Here is a 25,637-nt window from a genome sequence, read left to right on the forward strand (position 1 = left end):
TTATCCATTATCCGTTATCTGATTTAATTTGGGAATTTAAAAAAACCCTGTGGGGAAACTCCTTTCTCTATTTTTTGTTCGTTTCTTCTCTGTGACCAGTAAGTTGCATTCATATGGTCTATGAAATGTACATACAGACCATGTACATTTCCTATAACTACTAGAATATTGCTTTATCTGACATGTTATGCTAATAAATAACTTTTCTAACTAATCTAGGTCACTCTACATGGACAGCAACTAACGGCATACCACATTACACGTTACATGTCCGCAAAAAATGATATGCAATACGTGAATTAATTAAAAGTTTTATTACTATGGACCAAACGTTCCTTTTCGTCCGCCAGTTTTCTGTGAAAGTGACGTCAGTTTCCATCAAATCGGCAACTCCTGTTCCAAAATTATCTCCAAGTTGTTTTTCCGACATGAGTGGGCGTTCATGCGTATTTTCCCAGCCGGAAAGTCATTTTCCCGATTATTCCGACACCACATGAATGCAACTTACTGGTCACAGAGAAGAAACGAACAAAAAATAGAGAAAGGAGTTTCCCACAGGTTTTATTTAAATTCCCAAATTAAATCGGATAACGGATAATGGATAACGATTCGTTTTCCCTTTTTCTTTTCTTTATTATCAAATAAAAAACAGGAGACAGATCGTTTTTTTCCTTTTTCGTTTGGTCATTTCAAAACAAAAAATGGATAATGGTTGGTTTTCTGTGTTTCAATTTATTATTTCGCAACGAATGGCCGTGAAGTACAAAGACCTTTAAGCCATGCTTGTTGTTGCCGTGGGTAACAGTATGACGTCATTGTCAACAAGTCTAAATATTGGGAGTAAAAATTATACCGGTACTATTGTGAACGAGATGATGTGGCACACCCCTGGTGCTGAAAGTCTGACCCAAACAGCTGACCTGTGGCATGGTGCTGTACCCGCCACAGCTGCGATTTTGCAAAGCAATACAGACGTGACATTGGGGGGGGGGGGGGGCGGGGGGGGGTTGACAGCAAGGTAAAGCAATGAAAATATTCTCAGTATAGCAGCCACTTAGACTGATATTGGTTTTTACAGGTAGGCCTTTTAAATGGCTAAAGTACATTTTTCTGCTCAACCCAAACCACAGCAGTACATTGCTGAGCTTCTGTGGTGCTTCCCTAAACTGGGAGCAGGCCAGCTGCCACCTACTGCATGTAATACATTGACTATGGATAAGTATCTCATATAAGTATCTCAACTATTTATTTACACACAAAAAGACATAAAGAGACAGATAATAAAAACCACTGATCATTTGAACGGTTCCCATTTATGAATAGTGACATTTCAATTTGTTTACTCAGTTGAAAATAGAAAATTAATAATTGAATAATCAGTCAAGAAAATGAACACAGATTGAAGGCAACACATGCTGGGATGTATTATTTATGTGATGCAGTTGGTTTGCTCTTTGTTTTATATTCTGCTTTTTTTCCCCCCAAAATGTCTTACTCAAACACTTTAAAGTCTCCTCGTTCATACATTAATGAACTCTTCTTTCATCTTCTAATCCTCTTTCTCCAGGTCAGCACATGCAAATTTCCCTTTTTAAAATTAAAAAAGAGCATTCATCCTGTGAAGCAGGGAGACACAAGACAGGTGAAGAGAGAAGGGGCTGATCGAAGCTGAGATTCAAACTCATGTGCATGCTAACAATGAGTTTTCTGTCTCTCACCCTGCCTCTCCAGGTGGGTACGTACGCTCGAGGGATCATTCAGGTTCGCTACCCCGTCTGGCCTCGATACGGCAGCTTCCTGGAGCAGGTTTCCGATGACCGTCACCTGACCGTGGCCACGCTGGAGGAGCATCCCTTCGTCATGGTGGAGAACGTGGACCCGGGCACAGGCACATGTGTCCGCAACACGGTTCCCTGCAGGCGCCAGTCCAATCTCACAGACGGGTACATGCGGCCACGCTAACACATACACAAACATGTAGATGTGAGCATACGTAGGACTGGCACATTAACACAGACATGCAGACACAGATAGGGCTTGGTGTTGAACCTCTCCTCCCAATACTTTTGGGGGTATGGAAAACTTTCAAGGACCCAAAACTGGTTTTGAATGTTGGTCAGGTTTGTTATCTCGTTTAATTATTGGCTAATTAACCAATTTAAACTCGAGGTCCACTTGAGCAAATTAGTTGCCAAATAAATACTGGCTTTGTACATTTCTGCAAATCATGGATATGTTACAGTATGTTTCATATGGAGCAGATATGTTGAATCTTTACATTTCGGTTTTCAAGTTTATGTTGTGACAACTCTGTGGTTAACGTGTGGTTAGGTTTAGGCACAAAACCACTTAGGTAGGGTTAGGAGAACATCATGTTTTGGCTTAAAATACTCAGTTTGGTTGCTACAAACACGGCTGGAAATGTCCCAGCCTCTCGTTGAAAAATACTTGATTTTGTTGTTTGTCGACCTCGGACAGTGGTCTGCGGCTGTCTTGCCTAGTTGTCACGCCATTCACCATCCCCTTCTTCTGCTAATGAGAAACTCAGCTCACGTACACATAACCTGAACTCTGTCTCTCTTAGAAATGCTGATATGATCATACTGTTCCCATGCACTGTTTGTACGTTCGTCTCTGAAAAGCAATGCACAAATTGTATATATCCCATGTTTGTATACAACCCACGTAATCAGTCAAACAAACACAGGACTTTCCTTCAGGAGACTGGTGTTTGTGTCTCGTGTGACTTTGAGTTATTTTAAAGTATGGCTTCACCATGTTTCTTTTCCTAAACCTAACCTATGTAACTTTACTTTAAGTAGGTTATGTCATTCTTGGGGCACTAATTTGTTAGATGTCATACAACATGATGTTGCTGCATGCTTAAATTTTTCTTATGCCACAAATGTTTTGAGTTTTGAACTCATCAGACAAAGATGATATCCCAAAACTGGTCTTGGCTGTGGGAAAAGAGGGCAACATGGCCTCTTGAGTTTTGTAAAGTGAGTTTTAGGTGAATGTGTTTGTTGCAGCAGCATTACGCTCGATTTCCAGTGTACTGTGTGTCATGTTGTGCTCTGATTGATTGGTTTGTAGACATGCATCACAGCGGTAGTTACATTGTCAGAGTTTTATGTGGATGTGTCTCAAAGTACAGTCTCAAATGACCAAAGATTTCACCATGTTTTTCTCACAATTCTGAACTTTTGGCTTGACTGTTGACTAAAAAATTGATTTTACTGGTTTATCCTTGACTTTGGAAACAGCAGATGAAAAAACAACAACAAAGCTCAAGGTCCATTTAGTCCAAAAGCTCCAAAACAGGTGCGTAATTGGACCTTGACTTCAGATTGTTTTGCTCACTGTTGATTTTAAGGTAAAGAATGAACTGTCAAGCTCCATTGTTTATTCGTTGTTTAGAAAGCTTCTGCTTTGCCTACAAATAAAAATAACCTTTAGACACTTACACAACCCCTGCCTGTCTGTGGCAACAAGAACCAGTTTTTAATGGACGTACAGTGGCGTTGCATGATTGCCCCATCTTGTTACATTGTGGTCGTTGAACAGCTGCCAGATGCAGCCCTTTCTCTCGATACTAGGTTGAATAATGCAGAAGATAGACTTCAAGTTGTTCACTTTGGAGGGATTCCAGAGTTTGAGCAAAGACCCACAAGTTTGGAAACAGGCCTATACTTGTTGAAAAGTGTGGAGTCTCCTTCTTTTTACATGGCAAGAATAAAGACAGACTTTCATGTAAGTAGGGCTGCCTCCAACTAGAATTTTCCTAGTCAACCAACAGTCATCATTTAGGGCCATTAGTCGACTAGTCGCCCGCATGTTTATGATATAAATTTAATAATTCAATTATATATTTTGGTGGTTTGAGTTGAAGGTGTGAGAAAGAATAGTATCAGTAACATTGTTAACACTGTGCTACATTACAGAGAAATACAAACTGTACTAATGAACCTTCATTAATATAGGCCTATATTTTATCTACAAGTGCACGTCACACCCTGAGCGAGCCGCCTGTTAATGACGCTGTGGGCTAATGGGCATGTAGCTACTTCCATGTTTCAGATGATACGTCATGTTTGTAGTCGACCAATGAAGATGTGTTTACATATCGCCTTGGGTTCGTCCTTCACCTTCTCAAAATGATCCCACACTTTGGATTTCCTGCCCGACATGTTGTTAACTAGCCTGTGGAATAACCGCAGGTACCAGCCCTGGAAATTAGGGGCCGCACACATGCTGCGTCTTAACAACTAACATTTGATCGACTGATGTTTGGTTGACTATTAGGGGGCAGCCTTATATGTAAGAGAAATATATATATTAGAATTCTGAAAGTAAAGTAACATTTCAGTATGGGTACCAGAACTTAGGGAACATGTCAACACAGACATTTAAACATTTCAAATGACACCCAGTCCTACACGCAGACATCTGCACCCTCCCTTTCTGTTGCTCTGCCCCAGTTTAGTTCTGAGTAGACACTGTGAACCTCCACACTTCATTAAACACAGAGTAATTGTGTGTGCTGAGTGTCTAAGCACTTCAAAAACACACTTCTGGTGTCAAACACAGATTGCAGCACGGCAGAAAACAGCCATTAAACAGCTATTACCTCTGACTACCTGCAACTGGTGCTCGTCAGGAATACGCAATGTCTTCATTATGTTCAAACCGCCACATACAATACAGGTACAAGTGTGTCATAAATTTAATTGCACTCTGTTGTTAAAGTAGTGTCAACCACTTTAGCTTTATTGTTTCCACAATGACAACAGGAGCTGTCTCACAAATCACATAATATATTTTACAACAGCTATCGGTAAACGTGATTCTCATTTCAAATCTGTGACAGTCTTTCTGAAATCCGGCTAAAATCAATAGTGAATGTTCTTTGAGATGAAAAATGGGAGCTCAGAGTGTGACTAAGACACTCAAAGCCAAGCTTGTCTCTCTTTTTTATATGCCGTATCAAACTGTTTCAGATTTGACAAGGAAACTAAAACATCCACTTACTGGCTTTTTCTGGAAATTTCAACTCAGTTGTCATAAAGATCTCTGGCCTTTTGGGGTCTGATGTCTCAGTCTCCTTGTTTCAGATTGATGGGTGTTATAAAGGGACAATTCACCCCAAAATCAAACATACATATTTTTCTTCTTACCTTTGGAGCACAAAGCACCAAAAAAATACATTCTAAAACACAACAGCAATGTCTCTTTCCAACGATAATGAACAGATTACTCAAGATAATCCACAGACGTTGTTGTGAGCCATTTCCTAAAGGAACTACTTTCTCTTTCTCAAACTACACCCGCTAACTGCCATCACCACGCAGAAGCAAGAGTGCATCTACTGCTAGCTCTCCTAGCATTACTGAGATAGCTAACGTTAGCTCAGTTGAGGGGACGCCATTGATGTTTACCTTTTGTGCTGTAAGGAGCACAAGTCTCTTGTCCATGAGTAGATGTACTCCTCCTTCAGCACGGTGATACTGTTGGCCAACATGTTCTAACTCCAAACTAATTAAATACGACAGCTTGAGCAATGGCCATACGCTTCAAAGTATAATGCTCTAGGTGCTCCTCTGGCGTCGATTTTGGACACTCAGAATGTATGATGGCTTGTGCCATACATAGTGTCTTTTTAAAATCAATGTCTGTGTTCACAGGAAGGATTTTAGGTTTAGGCACCAAAACTACTTGGTTAGGTTTAGACAAAAGATAATTAACGACGTTTGTTATGTAGCTTAAGTAAGTTAACGAGCATGTCACGTGATGTGGCGTTACCTACGTGACAAAACTCAACGTCTAACACGGAACACAAACACCAGTCTCCTGAGTGAAAGTCCAGTGTTTGTTTGACCCATTCACTACCCCTACCTCCCACCCTACTTGGATTTCTTTGCTTTTTATACTACGTCATTGACTCATATGGGTTTACAATGAATGCCCGATACGTCTCATAAAACCGCTACAGGCTCCCTTGTGTGTCAGAATCAGACACTGACAGCCATTGCTCAAGCTGCTATATTTGACCTGTTGGCCGGCTGTTTCCTGCGCAGAAGCCTATCGTCTACCCATGGACGATAGGCTTCTGCTCATCACATGCGCTAGATGTAAATAATAATGGCGTCCTCCTCAGCTGAGCTGTAATGTCAGCTATAGCTCAGTGATGCTTAGTGAGCTGGCAGTAGATGCACTCTTCCTTTTGCCCAGTGATTTGGTTGGCGGGTGTCATTCAGCAGAAAGAAAATAGTTACTGCAGAAAATTGCTCGCAACAATGTTTGTGGATGATCTTAAGTCACCAGGTTATGTAATTTTTTGGGCGCTTTGAGCACCACAAGCCCAGTGCCGTCAAGTTCCATTATATTGGAGAGAAGGCAGACATCTCTACAGCTGATATCGCCAACACTCGGCAACTCGCATCAAAACAATCTAGACTGATAAATAGCACTACAGGTAAGAAGAAAAATATGTATTTTGGGCATGAACCTAGGGTGTGCATGTGATATTAGCTCCTGACTTTATTTATTCAGATGGGTTTCTCTCTTTATTGAATTTCATAACTGATTCTTTTTCATCGATAACTTTTACCTGGACTCCTGAGAAGTGCACACCCAATAACACCTCGGGATCTCTCTGTCTGCAGTCTCTCATTTGCATTTAAAAGTAATTTATTTGCAAATGACATTTGAGACAAAGTGTGAGGCATAAAACCTGCTGTTCGTCAATAATGTTGGAATAATCAGTCAGAGGTAGCACGCGTTTCTGATCACAGACATGTCACTGTCATTCCTCCTTCAATCTGCCAGGATAGTGTTAATGAATAATTTCAAGTGGTTTTCTTTGTTTGTCATCATCAGGAAATGAAATGCTAATTCTTGATTACAAAGTCTTTTTATGGGTTTCTTTAGAATGTGTGTGCATATTTTAAGGTTCTTTGAGACATCCATTGAGACCAGACTATGGTTTCTAAAAGCTTTCATGTTGCATTTTCTGTGGACAATCACTTACTACGAGTGAGAAACTGAGATTTGTTTCCTCAACCAACAGTTTGAAATATGGGCTGTAAAAAAACAGGTTCAGAATAAAATCAATTCATGCAATCACTTCTCCAGCTGCTTTCTGGTATGTGAACATACAGCACACCAGAGGAAAAGTGCTCTACTAAACATGTGTAACTGTGAGCAGAGGACATACCAAGAGATGTAGGAATCCAACCCGTTCTTATTCCCAGGTCCTCAAATAGTTGTGGTGTTACACAACCCTCTGCGTCTTATAGAGAAGCACAGGGCTCCCTTTAGCATCGCTATGTGACACACAGCTGAAATACACTGTAACGTGTAAGTTTAAGCAACAAAATCAAGTGGTTAGGTTTAAAAAAAAAGATCATATTTTATGTTCAAATAAGTACATTTGTAACGTAAGTATAAATATATCGTGAGTGATGCAGTGCGCCGTTATGTTAAAACGTTGACTTTTGTTTCGCACGACACATCTGCGATCTCTTGGTGAAAGTCTGGTTTTGTTTGATCCCTCCCTTCTGACCTAAAGCTGATTTTCTTGCTTTTTATTCCACATCTGTGATCTCAGCGTCAAGTATTGCTGTGATTGGATTTACACTGTAGTTAGTTGAAAACCCAGTGCATCTCATAAAGACGCTAAAGGGTGTCTTTGGCATCAATATCACACGCAGAGGGGTGTGACAGAGCGTTGGTATTTGACAGCCTGGGGATGAGAACAGACAAAACTTGAAATGTGCCTTGAATTTTTAATGCTGCACCAACCCAGTGTTGTGCATGAACACAATAAAAGAGCGTGTGTGCTCATGTTTTGGGCTGGTGGTGTACTGAGCTTATCCGTTTGCAACTAACGAACACAAAAGTTCCATACTTTGTTTGACAGCACCCGAGGATTTACGGCATGCCGGCATTCTCAAAGACTGTTTCCCCGTTGGTTTGTATTCCCCCCTACCTAAATCCTAGCCAAACGTTCGGAGGACGGTGCTACTCATTTTAACAGGAGGCAAACACTCTGGCACCTGCATGGCTGGTGCCAGTGGTAATTAAGACAACGCAGCTATCGGTACTGTGAAGCCAGATCATATGAATATTTGAAGGAGTTATATAAACAAATCAGTGCAGAATCCAGTGGAAAGAAATCTCACATTTTTAGGCAAATTGTGTCTGCTGGCCAGATCAGAACATTTGCAACAAATTGTAGGGATAAAAACAGAACAAATGAATGTGAACTAGTTCAAAATTAGAAGTTGTGAACTATGAATATGACGTGGTTTATTTAAATACCTGTAAACTGAACGTTGAGCCTTTGTGAAGTGTGAACTTTCACAACCCTGCACCCACCACATCTCACTGCACTGATCCGGTAATTTATTTAAGAGTTCACCTGCACATGCTGCAGCTCCTCTCTGCACCCTGGAGTTTTGTTATTTCTAACTGAATTCTCGATGGAGGAATTTCTCTCTGCTTGGTATCAATCATGTTGCTATGTATTTATGCTGCTATGTCGTTTAATGGCAGCAGGAAGCTTACACAAGAGTGGAACCATAGCAGTTTTACAGCCAGAATCTTGAAGACAACGTGTGGCCGCTGCCTCACATGGTCAAACAAAACACACAGTAAATACACTGAACAAAGATAAAACGCAGCACTTTTAGTTTTGCTCCCATTCTTCATGTGAAAAAAAGATCTAAAAGTGCACATTTCAGAGTGGCTTTTTACTGTGACCATCCCAAGGCTCACCTGTGTAACAGTCATGCTGTTTAATCAGTGTCTGTGGACGAGGACCTGCTCCCTATGTGGATATAAATGGCTCATTCTAAGGTAACAAAATCAAAACAATTCTTATTTTCACGTGATTATACACTAAAGAAAACATTATATTCCATTTCTTTTTAATATTTTTGTGGGCTTTTGCCTTTAATGACAGAACAGAGAGTGAAATGGGGAGACAGAGAGAGAGTGGGGACTGACATGCAGCAAAGGGCTGTGAGTCGGATTCAAACCCGCAGCCGCTGCAGCGAGGCAAAGCCTCTGTACATGGGGCACCGGCACTATCCACTACACTACCAACGCCCCATTATATTCCATTTCTGCCAATACATCCACCTAAATCCTACACACTGTACCTTTAAGCTGGGCATACACCGAACAAATTTGAGCCCAAAATGTTGTCTAACTTCAACTCCCATTGTACGAGTGGCTTTCCCTTTACATCTTCTGTGATGTATGTGCTCAGACTATACGGTCAGATCGTCAGTCCAAAACTTGAGTGCTCACACTCAGTGGCGCAGTGGTTGTAAATGAGGTGAATGTACTACTAGGTAGATGGGAGGCTATACTCCCATAACATTTCAGCTGGCAGGTGGGTAGAAGAGGGACAAAGAGGTGGGTATACCCTCCACTACACCACACTGTACATGTAAAATAGACAATGAAAGGTCTGTCAGCCCCTGTGGATCATTCTGGCTATTGAGAGTTGCCAATAAATATTCGTTTAAAAGCTCCAGGGCTGCGGGCAGGTAGAAGTTTATTTACTAGTATGGGTACAGTTCACATAACATAGAGACAGAGGTCCCAAAAAAGTCCAAACAAGTTAGCATCACCAACAAACAAGCTGGTTACACACTGTTGTACACCTTGAGTAATCGACTTCAAGGCTCTGCTTTAACTGTACGAGACCCTGACTTGTGGGTGGCTGTGGCTCAAAGGTAGAGCAGGTCGTCCACTGATTGGAGGATGAAGGGTCGATCCCCAGATCCTCCAGTCTGCATCCTTGGGTATCCTTGAGCAAGATACTGAACCCCAAATTGCTGGCGATGGCTGTTCCATCGGTGTGTCAGTGTGTTAAAAACTGAGTAGCAGGTGGCACCTTGTATGGTAGCCTTGGCCACCAGTGTGTTAATGGGTGAATGTAATTTGTAGTGTAAAAAACGCTTTGACTAGAAAGGCCCTGTACAAGTGCAGGTCCATTTACCATTAACAATTTACGAAATCTGACCAAAGTTTGTCACATGAGAAATTCATAATAACGTCCGACGGCCAGTGGGGAGTAGTTGATCGGCTTTCGATCGATCTTCGTTCTTCCTTACACACTGCATGGCAAACAACGCCTGATGAAGCTGAAATTTGGTCCAACTCTAAAATGAGTCTTGCAGCCCAAAAATCAGGTCAGATTAGTGTTGATGCAGGATGTAATGTTATTGATTGTGTGTTACCCTCTACACAGCAAGCCTCACATGTACCGGCATAACATATGTCGCATTAATAGACATTTATTATATGATTAATGTGCACAGATTGATCAATTTTAATCACCCGAACAACTGAAAACAAACTATCAGGCTTGTAAATGCCATGTTCATGTTCACTTCAGTGAATCCACATGTATGTGTGTGTGTATGCGTGTGTGCGTGGGTATGTATCGGTTATGCAGATTGCAGATCTGACCATGGCTGGCACATTAATTATAGAGAGAGATATGTAGCGGCTGTTGTTGGGTGCGATGGCACATTGATTGCCAGTAAAGAAGATTTATCTGTCCAACATGGGGACATCTGTCATAGCATGGGACAATGTTATCCCATCCTACCCTCTTTCTGTTTCTCTTTCACCATTCCTCTCAGGCTGGCATGTCCCATTTGGACGTTGACCAACAAACAGGGAGAAGGAAAGAGAGAGGGGGAGAGCGAGCGCTGCTGCTATATAAATCAGTTAATCTTGCTGTGTGGTCTGTTTCCCCGCAGAGCAGATGTTTAGCGTGATTAGAACTTTTTGTCTTGCTCATTAAAAATCCTTTCTTTGGACAGATGACGGCCTCCTTTGCCAGAAAGCTGAGCCTACCTCTCTGCACCAATTAAGAGCAGGAATCCCGCTCTAAAAATCCTGATTTAAACACCCTGGCTGTGTGATGTTGTATGTTTTTATTGTGGCACAATATGCAGTGGCCAGATGCTAAATTAGTTGATGATCTGATTTGTGACAGTAAAGTGCCAAAAATTTTGTTAATCGACTAATTGTTTATGTAATTTATCCAGCAGAAATGACCCATATTTGGTGGTTCTCAGATTTTTTCTCGGTTTCACATAATTGTAAATTAAACTTATTATACTGCCAAAAGTATTTGGACACGTCTTGTTCCAAACCTGTTGTCAAAATGAATGATTTGGAGGATGTGGAAAAATGGTTAGGGTTTGGCTAGAGAACTAACATACTTGGTTAGTTAGTAAAATCATGGTTAACATTTTAAAAAAAATGGCAGGTATTAAGTGTTACAGCTGAAATACGTCGGCTGCTGGCTATACCGTGTGATTTTTGATTTGACTGATTTATTTTACTGTGAAATGTAAAAACACCCACAGGGTTGGCTACACACATTTAAATACAGATATGTTTGAAAAAAGTACCGGACTATGACTAGGGGTGCTTTCAGACCTAGAGTTGTCTTGCTTTGGTCTGAATCAGGGACTAATTTTGTTCTAAAGTTGCATTATTGCCTAGAGTTGGTTCGTGTTCTCACGGCAGCATTTACAAGCGGACCAGATCAAATGCCTTGTGTGAGAAAGCTGCTCTTGATTGGTCAGAATTTCCATGTGGGAAAAATCCAGGAAGTAAAGCAAACGTTAAAGAAGAGTACACTTGCAAGATAAATGTGACACTTTCTAATGTCACAATGGAGGGACAACTACGCAGGTTGATTTTAGCGCTGCTCATCGTGGACTATATTGCTGTCATTGTTCATTTTAGTCAAACCATACAGTTTGAAAACGAGGCGCGGCTCCAACTAGAAAACAATGTTTTGATGCATTGGATGTGCTGAATGTGCATATTAAGGCAGTACAGGAGGAGGTGCACATTAATAATCCTCCAGGACTGTAACATGCTCATGTTTAACCCAAACAATGTGTCATGTGACTGCAGTTGGTTCGGATCGAGGTCCGAACACGTTCTCACCACAAATGAACCGCACCAGACTTTGTTTGTAACCAGACCAAGACCACCTCTTCAAGAAGTAGAGGTGGTCTTGGTCTTGGAGTTTTTTTTAAGTAAACAAAATGATGTCCAGAAATGTTTGTAATAAGCACGAGACTATGACTAAATTAATTCAGTATTACATTGGAAGACCTTTTGTTGTCTTTACATATTGTCCGTCACACTGCACAGCTTTTATTGCCTGATGTCAGACAGAACTGTCAGCTAGTTACACTGCGTTTGAATCTTTAGTCTAACATTGCGTCCACAGTTACTGATATCCTTGGTGGAGTGGGAGTCGATTGTCTCTAACCTATTACTAGAGACCCACGTATCCACCTGAATCTAATGTCATTTTAAGTCTACATTGATTTTTACTCCTCACCAGTTTCAGCGCACTGCTTGACAACAGCTTGACAGCTGCTTTAGTCCTGCCCGTGGTGGTGATTGTCTAATCGAGTACCCCCCTGGCAGCTATTTTTATTTTAGCCTGGAAACTGCTGTGTCATGCCACAATGCTAGACAAACCAGTCAACTTCAACTTGGTGTCATCTACAGGTCATCGGCCTATAGGGTAGGCTGCAATGCATTTTGAACATCTATAGCATGTGCTTCTACATATTTCTGTATCATGATACATGATGGTTTAATAATATTTCTGGCTGACATATTTCAAGTTACATTTTAATAAAGTAATTTTTTTTTCCCAATCATAAAAAGCTTGTTTTGTTTTTTTAGTTGCCACTTGGTAAATCTACACTTTCAGGTTTGTATTGCTATTTATTGTGGGTAATTAAATCAGTGATGTCTGGTGAAGCCTGCACCCCAAGCAGACTCTCTGGAAGTCTGCAGATAGTCCGCTTCAGGCCCCCGTGGACTGGATAAATAGTGGATTTGGACGGCCCTCAGTGCTCACAGACAGAGTCTGCGAGTCTGCAAGTCCGGAACATTTGGATTCAGCTGTTGTGTCCTTCTGGTCTGACTCTGGGGCTCTTTTTAATGGGGTGCTCCCTTTGGTGTGATTAAGATAAATTGTCATGCTACGAGCATAAAATTATTTTTTTGGACAATAGTTTGCTGGCATCTTTGCGGCAACAGGAATTCAACATGACAGTGTCCCCGTTTACATTGACTGTAGGACATCAACTTTCCCTCGTCATTCTTACGTGATCACAGTGGTGGTTATTTCAATTATCCCCCTCCTCTTCTTCCTCCTCCTCCATCTGTCCTCCTTTCCTCTTGCCCTCCTTTCCCTCCAAACTGAAGCTGCCGCCCTGTCAGGCCATGTCTGGTTGTTCGCCGTGTGTTTCCTATCTGCTGTTCACCTGAGAATCCTCCGCTCTCTCAGGTCTAACTCCCTCATGGTGCTCCCCTCCACACTGCACCAGTTTCTGGGCATTTTATGAGGAACACACACAACACAACACAACTGCTGCTAATCCTCCAAGGATACTGTACTACATGTGTTTGTGTGTGACAGAGAGACGGCCCAATTTAGGTGTGTTTATGTGTGTGTGTGTGTGTGTGTGTGTGTGTGTGTGTGTGTGTGTGTGTTGTTAGTGGAGTGTGTATAATGACGACAGGTGGCCAGCTCCTGCAGCAATTAATTAACGCAGCGTTTATCAGAGCTATTGACTCCTGTGAAAGAAGCGAGCCTTTCAAAAACACTTAAAATTTGTCTGAAATGAACTCTTACGCTGTTGAAAATAATCAACTTGAATGTTAATTACTCGCTTGACTCTTTCTCATTCAGCGCCTCACTCATTTATTCACTCACATGCTCTTTTTTCATCGCTCTCCGGCTCTCGTGCTGACTCATTGAGATGCTGAGGTTATCTTAATCACGCATACACTTTCTTCTACCTTTTTTTCTGGAAGTTCGTCAGTCTATCTGCTTTTAACTTTCATTGTTGCTTTTAATGCCTTTCTGTTATTTTTTGACCATTTCCTGTCCTTCTGTTCTCTTCTTCTACGCCCCATTAAGTAGCAAAGCCACAGACAGGAAGTGAGTGTCTCTCACATGCTACACACCTTAATGGCCTTTGATTAGAGGCCATCACAGTCACTCAACCACCCACTGCTGGCTCTGTCACACTGCCTCTGTGTGTGTGTTTGCAATTTTTTGGCATCTCCTTCATCTCCATTGACACCTTGTTAACAGACATTGATTTTAGCTAATGAACCGACCATCGCCTGCCCTTCACTTCGCCGCCGTAGACGATGGTCACTGTCAGCATGAGAGCCCACGACTATTTAGCACTCACTCTCTGAGACAAAGCAAAAACAACAGCTTTGGTCAGCAGAGCTAAAGATAGTCCCAGTTGCCAGATAGGGTGCTTTTGATCACAAGATGTTAAAAGCAAATCTGTATTTGACTGTATGTGTGACTCTGCTTTTTCTCATCCCTCTTTCAGTATTATCGGCCACTCTGAGTCCTACACCAAACTGTGCTGTAAGGGCTTCTGCATAGACATCCTGAAGAAACTGTCCCGCACTATCAAGTTCTCCTACGACCTCTACCTGGTCACCAACGGGAAACATGGCAAGCTGGTCCGTGGGACTTGGAACGGCATGATTGGGGAGGTGAGACTGAGGGCTGAGTTATTTAAAGAAGGATAAATCCCTGAGTGCAGCAGCTGGCGTAGCTGGGCTGAGTCGCCTGGTGGCTTCGACAGACAATTAATTAGATCAAGGTGTTTTAAAATGTTCATCCACAGATCTAACAAAAATAAATGCAGCTCTGGGCTATGACTTGCCCTAATTGCATTAGAGGTAAATGTAGCATGCTAGATCTCACTAAAAACAGCAGTAAATGTTGACCTTAGTTTAAGGTACACTGCAGTTTATTTAAACAAAATAAACATTTTGAGGTCAAGAATAAGTAAGAATAAAAAAAAAAGATATATGATTTGGGAAATAAGAATACAATTTTTAAAAGATACTGACTGTACCCACGAATACAGCATCATGAAGTCAAAGGTCACACATCAAAAATAGGACATTATTTTGAAGGGGACCTATCACGTATGTTCATTTTTAGGTTCATACCTGTATATAAGGTCTCTACTAGAACACGTTTACATGCTTTAATGGTCAAAAAACACATTATTTTCCCTATACAGTCTGTGCTGGAACATCTGTATTCAGCCTCTCTATAAAACCCTCTGTTTTACCCCTGTCTCTCAAGGCCCCCCCTCCTGAAAAAAGCCCAGTCTACTCCTGATTTGTTTGCTTTTCTGGGACTTCTGCATCTGCACTCTCTGCGCATAGGGGCCAACGACTGTGACGACTCTTTCTCCTGTTAAAAATCACCATTATATGCCTCTAACCCAAAATCCTCACAACTTTACATGTTCAAGCAAGAATACGATCCAAAATGAAGGAGAAATTAACAACATCGGCAACCAAGATTACATGTTTCCCTGATTTTAGCATGTAGCTACATGTAGCAGTGTACTTGCAGGCAGCGAATGACTGTGTATAGCGGCACTTTCTGTTGTCAAAAATCACCAATAAAAGTCTCTAAACCAAATCTATACAACCCAACACGTTCAAGCAGGAATATGATCCAAAATTGGCACAAAATTAACAACATCAACGACCAAGATTACATGTTTCCTTGACGTTAGCATGTAGCTACATGTAGCAGTGTACTTACAGCCGGGGAATCACTGTGACGGAGAATAGCACTTTCCCCCGTTGAAAATCACCAATAAAAGCTTCTAAACACAATTGGACATGTTCCAGCAGTAATATAATCTGAAATCATTGAGAAATTGACAACATATGCGACCAAGATTATATGTTTCCTTGATTATAGCACATAGCTACATGTAGCAGTGTAGGCTATGTAGTGTAAACACTTGCAGTAATATGCCTGAAGCAGATGACCATATAAAGAAATCTATCATGAGCCAACACTCATAACTAAATGACAGAATAAGTAGATTTCCACCAACTTCCTTAAAACGACATATATATTTCCATCCTGAGGGTCGCAGTTTTAAACAAAGTCCTTAACATTATAAAATGGTCGCATTAGTCTATAAAACTTCACGGCTATGTTAAAGCAGCAAAACTAGGTAGGTCGGTTTACAAAAACATCCTGGTTTGGCTTTAAATAAGTACTTTTGTTACTAATGTAGCATGACGTCAGTCACATGACAGACATCACTAGTTTGCTACACATACTAGCATACTATGTTATGTTGTAATAAGGGCTGTCAAAATAATGAATAATAACGAATAATTTCAATTAGTTAATCACAGAAAAAATAATGCGTTAAAAAAGTTGGCCCTATGAATGGAACATTTCCATTTAAAAAACACCCAGATGGACCTGTTGATAGGAGCACTGTTCTCTGCAATTTCTGAAATGAGGAATTTTCGTACCTTGGGAGTACTTCAAGTCAACGCAAAGCATTTAGCAGAGATTTCGGAAGTCTGACCTACCACAGCCTCTGATGCTAGCGCTAGCAGCCAGCCTCGTCAAGCCACACTTGGCTAGGAGTTCAGATGCTAACTCGGTAAGTCCACCTGTGACTACCTGGCTAACTCCCTCGCAAAATGGATTGCATTGGACTGCACGCCAGTTCTGGTGGTAAAAGACAGGGGTACAATATAATGCAAAATCCAGCAGCTTTACTTCGACACATTTGCCAAAATTTATTTGAATTAAAGTTTAAAATACAGCAAAAATTGAAGTATATGATTAATTTAGATTCATTATTCTCAGAGCATGTAATTAATTAGATTATTTTTTTAATTGCTCGTCAGCCCTAGTTGTATTTAAAAGGAGTCAACCTGGACTTCGGGGCACGAACACACGACCAGTCTCCTGGATGAAAGTCCTGTGTTTGTTTGTCCCATCTACCACCCTATAGGGGCCTCTTTCATCTTTACACAACATTATGGGGACTCGCTATTTTTATGATGTCACCAGACTTCTTCCTCTCTTGTAGTAACTACTATGGCCATTAGAGGGCACTGCCTTAAGATAACTAAGTATTGCTTGTAATAAGCTGCTTGCACAGTCGACCCATGTGGCTGTTTTTTTCGGTGAGAGCAGGCTATGCGACCTGATGTCAGTTTGTCTTGAAAGTCGAAAAACAACACTGGAAACAGATTGAGATTTGGAAAGCCAGAGGTTTTTGCTCTCAGGGATTATTTTACATACATTGTTTGAATTTTGGCCACATTTGATATCAACATGAAACACTGTAACATATGTATATATGGCAGAAAATGAGAATGAGCATATAGGTCCCCTTTAAAACTGAATTAATTGACGGCCTCTTGGGGGCAGCACAGCAAACTGTAAACACAACACTGACATAATATCACTTCATAAAGTTTTTTGGCAAACGTGTGAGCAAACGGTTGCTTATTTACTAATCCAGGAGGCACGGAGCAACGTTATCAGTCATCATCTGAGGCTGTGGGTCTGGCCACCTGACAAAGTCCAACATTCACTCCCTTTTGGCTCTGCTTTGGTCTCCACCAACTCCTGAGGGAAATTTGTGGCTCTTTCACAGCTTGATGCTTCAGTGTAACCTAAAACGCTCCATAGGGCTGGAAGGAAGTACAGAGTTGGGTGGTAATTATCCACCTCAAAAAAGAATAAATGAAAGTTTTAATGTAAGTGCTCCTTCACTGTAGAGTCTAATATGATATTAACAACAACACAGCTGCCACCAGATCCTTCAGTTTGAGTTTAATTTCACAGAGAGATAGACCAGCTTTCAAATCTTTAAAGTAGCTTTAAATCACCGGCCCCATCAAGAGGGAGAAGGATGAGATTTAAAAACCAGTTTTTGTGTTCAGTTTTACATGCTCCTCCAACAAATGGAGATGAAGTTCTCTTTAGATAATGGAGAAAATAAACATCGTTATGAAGATTAAACATGCCAGTTTTTCGACTGGCCAGCTCACTCAGTGTAAACGTCCATAGTACAAACAGGCACTCTGACTGTAGTTAAAAATCCTTTATTAACACATGGATAACCAACATGTTTCGACTAGAGAGTCTTCATCAGGGTGTAAAATGCATTGGAAACAGGTCATATAATATTCAGGTATAGCCTTACTAGACCACATTAAGTAGTAAACCACATTAACAGAAATTGCAAATGAACCTGACATAAATGTATACTATAAATAATGAACATATTTAGTAACAAGAAAAAATGTTCAATGCCGAATAAATAAAAAGGAAACAACCATGAAATAAAATAATAATTGTTATATATATTGTGACAAACCTGCACATAGAGTGGCAGGAACTGAAAATTATAAGATATGTATGATAAGGACAAAAAACAATGTGTGAATGAACAACAATGCATCATGTGTATAAAACTGAAATATTTGTGAAGTGTATAACCCATGCTAACTAACAAAAGGATTTGACAGTGGGGATAAAGTTAAACCTAAATATTCAAAGGCAGGAGAACTTCATAGAGCTCACAAAGGATCACCCTCCAGTAATATATGTATAAACAGGTCATAAGTGATATTGTACACGTAACAGAGAGTGTATAAAAACACTCATGGTTTCAGTCTCACTAATACTAGTTCAAACACTTGACAAAAATACTGAAAGGAGGCTTTAGTGTAATAAAAACCATAATAAATCATCTCCAATGATACATGTCCAGAAAACATGACAAACAGACAATAATGTAAGAAACCAGAAGTAAATATCTGAAATAATCTACACTTGAGATCAAGGTACCACCTCTAGTGGGGACCTTTTCTCTTTAAAAAAAAAAAAAGTTAATTATTCATAATTTTCCTGTAATTTCTTGTCACTTTTGACATTTAGAAGTGGAGTTCAGTGTCAGCAGGTGGTGATTACAACACAACTAATGTGCAAACAAACAGCATCACTCCATCATAACTAACAAAAAACAGCAGACAAAAACTAAACAATGTACCTCACACGACACATGAACAAATGGTCATACAGTAGACATTTCGGTAACACTTTACTTGAAGGTATCTACATAAGAGTGACATAACACTGTCATAAATATGACATAACATGGTCATGAACCTGTCATGAAAATTATGTACATGTCATAAACGTTTATGACTGCTGTCATTAAGTGTCATTTGGTTTTTGTAATGACAAGTTAACATTGTTTGGGTTGTCTTGATTATGACAACTTGACATTAATCAAAGTGACATTACCAGAAGTTACATTAACAAGAAATGCACCTCGTTTTTGTGTTTATGACAAGTTGACATAATGATTGATACAAAGACATCTTCTGGTAATGTCATCCTGGGTAATGTCAAGTTGTCATAATAAGGACATCCCAAACAAATTTAATGTCAAGTTGTCATGACAAAGACATCTTCTCGTGATGTCATCCTGGTTAATGCCTAGTTGTCATAATAAGGACATCCCAAACAAATTTAATGTCAAGTTGTCATGACAAAGACATCTTCTGGTAATGTCATCCTGGGTAATGTCAAGTTGTCATAATAAGGGCATCCCAAACAAATTTAATGTCAAGTTGTCATGACAAAGACATCTTCTGGTAATGCCATCCTGGGTAATGTCAAGTTGTCATGACAAAGACATCTTCTGGTAATGCCATCCTGGGTAATGTCAAGTTGTCAAAATAAGGGCATCCCAAACAAATTTAATGTCAAGTTGTCATGACAAAGACATCTCCTGGTAATGTCATCCTGGTTAATGTCAAGTTGTCATAATAAGGACATCCCAAACAAATTTAATGTCAAGTTGTCATGACAAAGACATCTTCTGGTAATGTCATCCTGGTTAATGTCAAGTTGTCATAATAAGGACATCCCAAACAAATTTAATGTCAAGTTGTCATGATAAAAACATCTTCTGGTAATGTCATCCTGGTTAATGTCAAGTTGTCATAATAAGGACATCCCAAACAAATTTAATGTCAAGTTGTCACGATAAAAACATCTTCTGGTAATGTCATCCTGGGTAATGTCAAGTTGTCATAATAAGGACATCCCAAACAAATTTAATGTCAAGTTGTCATGACAAAGACATCTTCTGGTAATGTCATCCTGGTTAATGTCAAGTTGTCAAAATAAGGACATCCCAAACAAATTTAATGTCAAGTTGTCATGATAAAAACATCTTCTGGTAATGTCATCCTGGTTAATGTCAAGTTGTCATAATAAGGACATCCCAAACAAATTTAATGTCAAGTTGTCACGATAAAAACATCTTCTGGTAATGTCATCCTGGGTAATGTCAAGTTGTCATAATAAGGGCATCCAAAACAAATTTAATGTCAAGTTGTCATGACAGAGACATCTTCTGGTAATGTCATCCTGGGTAATGTCAAGTTGTCATAATAAGGGCATCCCAAACAAATTTAATGTCAAGTTGTCATGACAGAGACATCTTCTGGTAATGTCATCCTGGTTAATGTCAAGTTGTCATAATAAGGACATCCCAAACAAATTTAATGTCAAGTTGTCATGACAAAGACATCTCCTGGTAATGTCATTCTGGGTAATGTCAAGTTGTTATAATAAGGGCATCCCAAACAAATTTAATGTCAAGTTGTCATAACAAAGACATCTCCTGGTAATGTCATTCTGGTTAATGTCAAGTTGTCATAATAAGGACATCCCAAACAAATTTAATGTCAAGTTGTCATGACAAAGACATCTCCTGGTAATGTCATCCTGGGTAATGTCAAGTTGTCATAATAAGGACATCCCAAACAAATTTAATGTCAAGTTGTCATGACAAAGACATCTCCTGGTAATGTCATTCTGGTTAATGTCAAGTTGTTATAATAAGGGCATCCCAAACAAATTTAATGTCAAGTTGTCATGACAAAGACATCTCCTGGTAATGTCATCCTGGGTAATGTCAAGTTGTCATAATAAGGACATCCCAAACAAATTTAATGTCAAGTTGTCATGACAAAGACATCTTCTGGTAATGTCATCCTGGTGAGCCTGCACAGTTTCAGAAATGTGTCTCAGTGATCAAATTCAAGTCAGCTCTGTGTGTTTTATCTGTTCTCAGAGTCGAGATCCTCTGAGAAGCCTACAAGCACAGCAAAAGAACTCATTTATTCTTTTGCTCCTTAATTATCCCAAGGCAGGGTTAGGAGAGACAGGTTAGAATTTAAAAATCTCCAAATAAGAAGCTGATTTATTTTTGATGAGACAAAGTAAAAAATTTTCCCCTTTTTCATTTTACAATGCCTAGTTGTACTTCTGAGGTTATGTCTGTGACAACAAAACAAAAGTAGTGTAATCAGTACGCATAACTCTACACAGACAGGAATATTGTAAAGCAACATGTTATCTTCAAATAAAGGTAACTAGTTAAATGTAATGTATTACATTACTGGTTACGATATGATCGACAGGAAGGCAATCCAGGCACTGGAACTGTGTATCTTATCTCATGTCACTCACAGAGGTTTTTATTAACTTATTTTTTTCCATTATTGTCTATTAATGTCACCTGTCATGCCGTTATATGGATCATGTGATGGCCTCTGATTGGTTCTTGCCACTATATAGGTGGGGCCATACATGTGTTGTATGTTTTGAAAGTTACAACGAAGACTTGTAGTGGTCGAAACATGTTGGCTCTTTGAAAGCCACTATAATTAAGGCTTTTAAATATTTCCTTCCTCATCTTTTTATATGTTTTCGGAGTGCCTGGGTTGCCTTACTGTCGATGCTGTTGTTTCCCGGTCTCCACAAGCACCCGACACAAGATTTTGATCCATGCTTGTATAAACAGAGCAACCAGTCTTCTTCTTTTTTTACTATTTACGACATGTCTTGCTGTTGTTTCTTTTCTGTGTCCACCAAAGTGGCGGCTCGTCTGATTTCACATGCTGCTGCCAACAGTTTACCTGCATTTCAGACCCTGGTTTCTATCGAACATATTTCATCAAGATGTTTTAGTTGTAAAATATGAAATTAGTTGTACAGCTGTGACACAGATGGAGTGGTTTAAGTACCTTAAAGTGTACAGACGGTACAGTATTCACTCCACCTCTGTGCTTCAGTGCAGTTGGTGGATGGTAGTAATGATGCACGGTGTCTTAAGTGACACTAGCGTTGCATGGCCGAGAGAGTTTCTTTGATGGGTTTTATCTAGGTCAGTGGTGTGAGGCCATGCATATACATACGGAGCCTAATACACACTTTTCTCCCACACACCGAGCCACATCAAACGCAGCAGCATCTGAAAGTGAAACACCCCGAACAGGTGTTCCTCAGGAGAGCCTTCTTGCTTGTGTTTCTGTGCCTGCAGGCGCTTTGCTCTGGGTCTGTATCTGCAGTGTGTGTGTGTGTGTGTGACAGTGTGTGTGAGAGTGTGTGTGTGTGAGAGAGAGAGAGAGAGAGAGTGTGTGTGTGTGCTACATTTATAAAAACATATTTCTCCCCTGCAAAAATTTCTGCTTTTCAGAAAAGCAAGCTTTGGATGTGAGCACTCCCGAGATGCAGCATGCTCTCTCTCTCCGGATGCTCGGATGATGAGACAAATATTTTTCGTATCTCTGCAGACAGTCGTCATTAGAGTCACGCCTCACTGTGGAGCTCAAAGTGTTTGCTGCATTGTGACTTCCATGTTTCGAAAAGGATTGCTCATGAAATTCAGAATTTGCTCTCTTTTCAGCAAAGAAGAGCTCGGCAGCCCGTCCTCTGGGACGCTGTGAAGTTGTTGTGATGAAATAAACTCACTCAGGTCTATTTTACAGAATTATTCAGTAGCCAAAAATAGTTTGGTTCAAATGCAGAATAAATACAGGAAGGCATGTTTTTACACTGCAGTGTTTCTCTACAGTGTTAACGTTTATACTCTGTTGTTCAGGTCGTGTACCGACGAGCTGACATGGCCATTGGCTCTCTCACTATCAATGAGGAACGCTCGGAAATCATCGACTTCTCCGTGCCGTTTGTTGAGACAGGCATCAGCGTCATGGTAGCCCGCAGCAACGGGACGGTTTCCCCATCTGCCTTTCTTGGTAAGAATAAAACAACTGCTTCTCCTACAGACATGAGTTAGTTCAAAGCAAGGGCATAGGTTCTGTTTCAACAACACATAAAGCAAGTAGCCTGAAGATTATGAAATGTTGAGCGTCAAACACTTCGTTTCCTGCATTCTGAGGTAGCGGAGAGTGGAGGTAGAAAACCGAAACTAACTGAAAACACCTCTGATCAGGCATAAACCTCATGATCGTGTGACTTATTGTCCACGCAAATGTTAACTTTTCCACCTCAAATAAAGTGCAGTTACTGTCCTCAGCTTTTTAGTGTGAGTCTGTCCCAGACAGAGCAAAGGTGTCTTTAAGTGAGGCGGACACAGACACAGAGCACAGTGCATGTTCCTACCTTCACTACCAAACTTTGTTCAAACCTGACATAACATCCATTATCCTGGAGTCTGATGTATAGTACATGTCAGCCGATGTTGCTGCCATCTTCCTCCTCACCACTTTCTCCCAGGATGGCCTACTTAAATGAGTTCTGTCTCTGCAGACGCTTCAGGAAACTTCCCATTAAGCTTTTATCCCGCCGATAACTGTAGCCTACAACTAAATCCCCTTACGTGCCGCACACACACCTAAATCCCTTTTCCAAAACCCCAAACAACAAAATTCAGCACAAAATCCCGAACAGTGTATTTCTGTCTTCTGGTTTCCTCATCCTGCTATCCTCCTACCACATATGGTGACCCCCGTGACAGGCTGAGGTTTAGAAGCGGGAAGTACAAAAGAGACTTACTTTAATCCTTTATGTTTGTTCCTTCACTTCTCCTCCTCCTCCAGAGCCCTACAGCCCAGCAGTTTGGGTCATGATGTTTGTGATGTGCCTCACTGTGGTGGCGGTGACAGTTTTTGTGTTTGAATACTTCAGTCCAGTCGGCTACAACCGCAGTCTAGTCAGCGCCAAAGGTGAGTTTCAAACCTCTTTGTTTCACTGCTGCTGGCAGAGTTTATCCGTCCTGAGTACAGTGGATGATAGAGGAGAGAACGATCACTGCAGCATCATCACGACAAGCTCAAGTGATGTCCATATTTATCCCACAGATTCCCGTGTGTATCATATTCTGTCAGTGTCTGCTGTTTTCTGGCCCAAATAATTTTACGTATTTGTATTTATGTTATTAAAAAAACAAGCCAGAAGCTGTAAAATTCAAACAAAGATCCATGAAATGTTCTTAATTCGAGACCTGCAACGTTAAGAGTTCCTCAACAGGGTTTTTGGGGAGAGGGCTCATCAATCCCAGAATGCAGCGCTGACAGAGCGTGCCTCGTCTCCGGGTCCGAAAGGTCATTTTCCTGTTTTAATTAGCATTCGTCGCCGCACTAATCGAAGTGTGATTGATGGCGGTGGCACCCTCCGTTGCTGCACATGAGCTACGGTGGCAGAGAGCGATGGAAAACCAGCTGAGGCTGTGAAATTGTTCTGTTGTTTGGAAGGTGCGAGATGGATCATGAATACTGACACGGTGAACAGTGGACATGTTTTGCTTCATGAGAGAGCGTGTAGAAACAAATATGTGACTTCTAGTCATCACACTGACAGTCAATACATCTGTGGCAAAAGCTCTAGACTTAAAGGGTGTTTCACCCAACAGATTTTCTCAGTTACCTCTAGAGTCATCTAGCCATGAACTGATTTTTGCTTTTGGATCGATTTCTGCTACAGTTTTCTACTTTCTATGGAAAAAATAGTTCCAGCTGAAACAAAGCTGTCATCCCAAGCAGCTAATGACTTAATAACAACATGTGTCTACATTTACGAGGAATTACGAGGGCCAAAGCAGGAAGTAGTATGATGCTGTTACAGTGCAACAAAATCCACAAAACAGGGTCAGGATAATCTCTATAAACAGATATCCGCACTTGATCTGTGGGCAACAGTACAAGATTTTGGTGTCAAAAGTGTTCTGGCTTCCGTTTGTAGTTCAAGTAGACCAAGTAGTATTGACCAGTGTGTGAGTGGCAGGTAAACAATCCCTTTGGAGAGGTGAATCACAACGACCGAAATGCAGTTTTTAACCCATCAGGTGTGTCAACGATTTAGCTTTCTATTAGCTGTTGTATTTATTAATCTGCATTCATATGAAGGTGTCTCTTTATAGAGGTTAGCAGAAATGAACAGTGCGCAGAAGAGGAAGTCTTGGCTCAGATGTCCAGTGGCTACACTGGAACTCCCTCTGCCCCCACAGGAGTATTGTTGTCAGATCAATAGCCGATTGGTTCCAAGATTAGGGTCGGGGTGGTTGGATGGTTCGACAAAATGTCCAACCATGACACTGGAAACCACTGTTTGCTACTAAATAATCAACAGTGGTTTCTTTTCACAATGACGGTGATCGTTCCCTGACCTTAAGCAAACTGATTTTGTGCCTAAACCAAACCAAACCGAACCTTAACCAAAGCTGTTACAAGAGAAAACACTTTAATTTTTAGTATTTGTACCGATTTTGTATTCTATCTATTGTTCTGTTAATATATAGCCTGTGGGGGCTGAGAGCGGCAGATGTGCTACAGTGGCCCAAAACAAAAACAAACAAATACAATAACGGCAACATGCTGCAAATGAAAAAAAAAAAAACGTTCTGCAGAAAGCCAAAGCAAACAGGCTG

The 25,637-nt window shown here is 40.6% G+C and overlaps 1 protein-coding gene across 1 annotated transcript in view; it reads left to right on the forward strand.

Moving 5' to 3' along the window:
* Positions 1 to 25,637, forward strand: part of LOC117246681 (glutamate receptor ionotropic, NMDA 2C-like) — a 93,881-nt gene that overhangs the window by 46,259 nt on the left and 21,985 nt on the right. The window contains exons 8-11 of the mRNA XM_033610597.2: positions 1,732 to 1,943; positions 14,421 to 14,589; positions 22,854 to 23,007; positions 23,812 to 23,937. Coding sequence (XP_033466488.1) covers positions 1,732 to 1,943; positions 14,421 to 14,589; positions 22,854 to 23,007; positions 23,812 to 23,937 — 661 coding nt within the window. The remainder of the gene's footprint in view (positions 1 to 1,731; positions 1,944 to 14,420; positions 14,590 to 22,853; positions 23,008 to 23,811; positions 23,938 to 25,637) is intronic.

The sequence above is a fragment of the Epinephelus lanceolatus genome, chromosome 21, assembly GCF_041903045.1.
Source record: "Epinephelus lanceolatus isolate andai-2023 chromosome 21, ASM4190304v1, whole genome shotgun sequence".
In the NCBI taxonomy this organism is placed as follows: Eukaryota; Metazoa; Chordata; class Actinopteri; order Perciformes; family Serranidae; genus Epinephelus; species Epinephelus lanceolatus.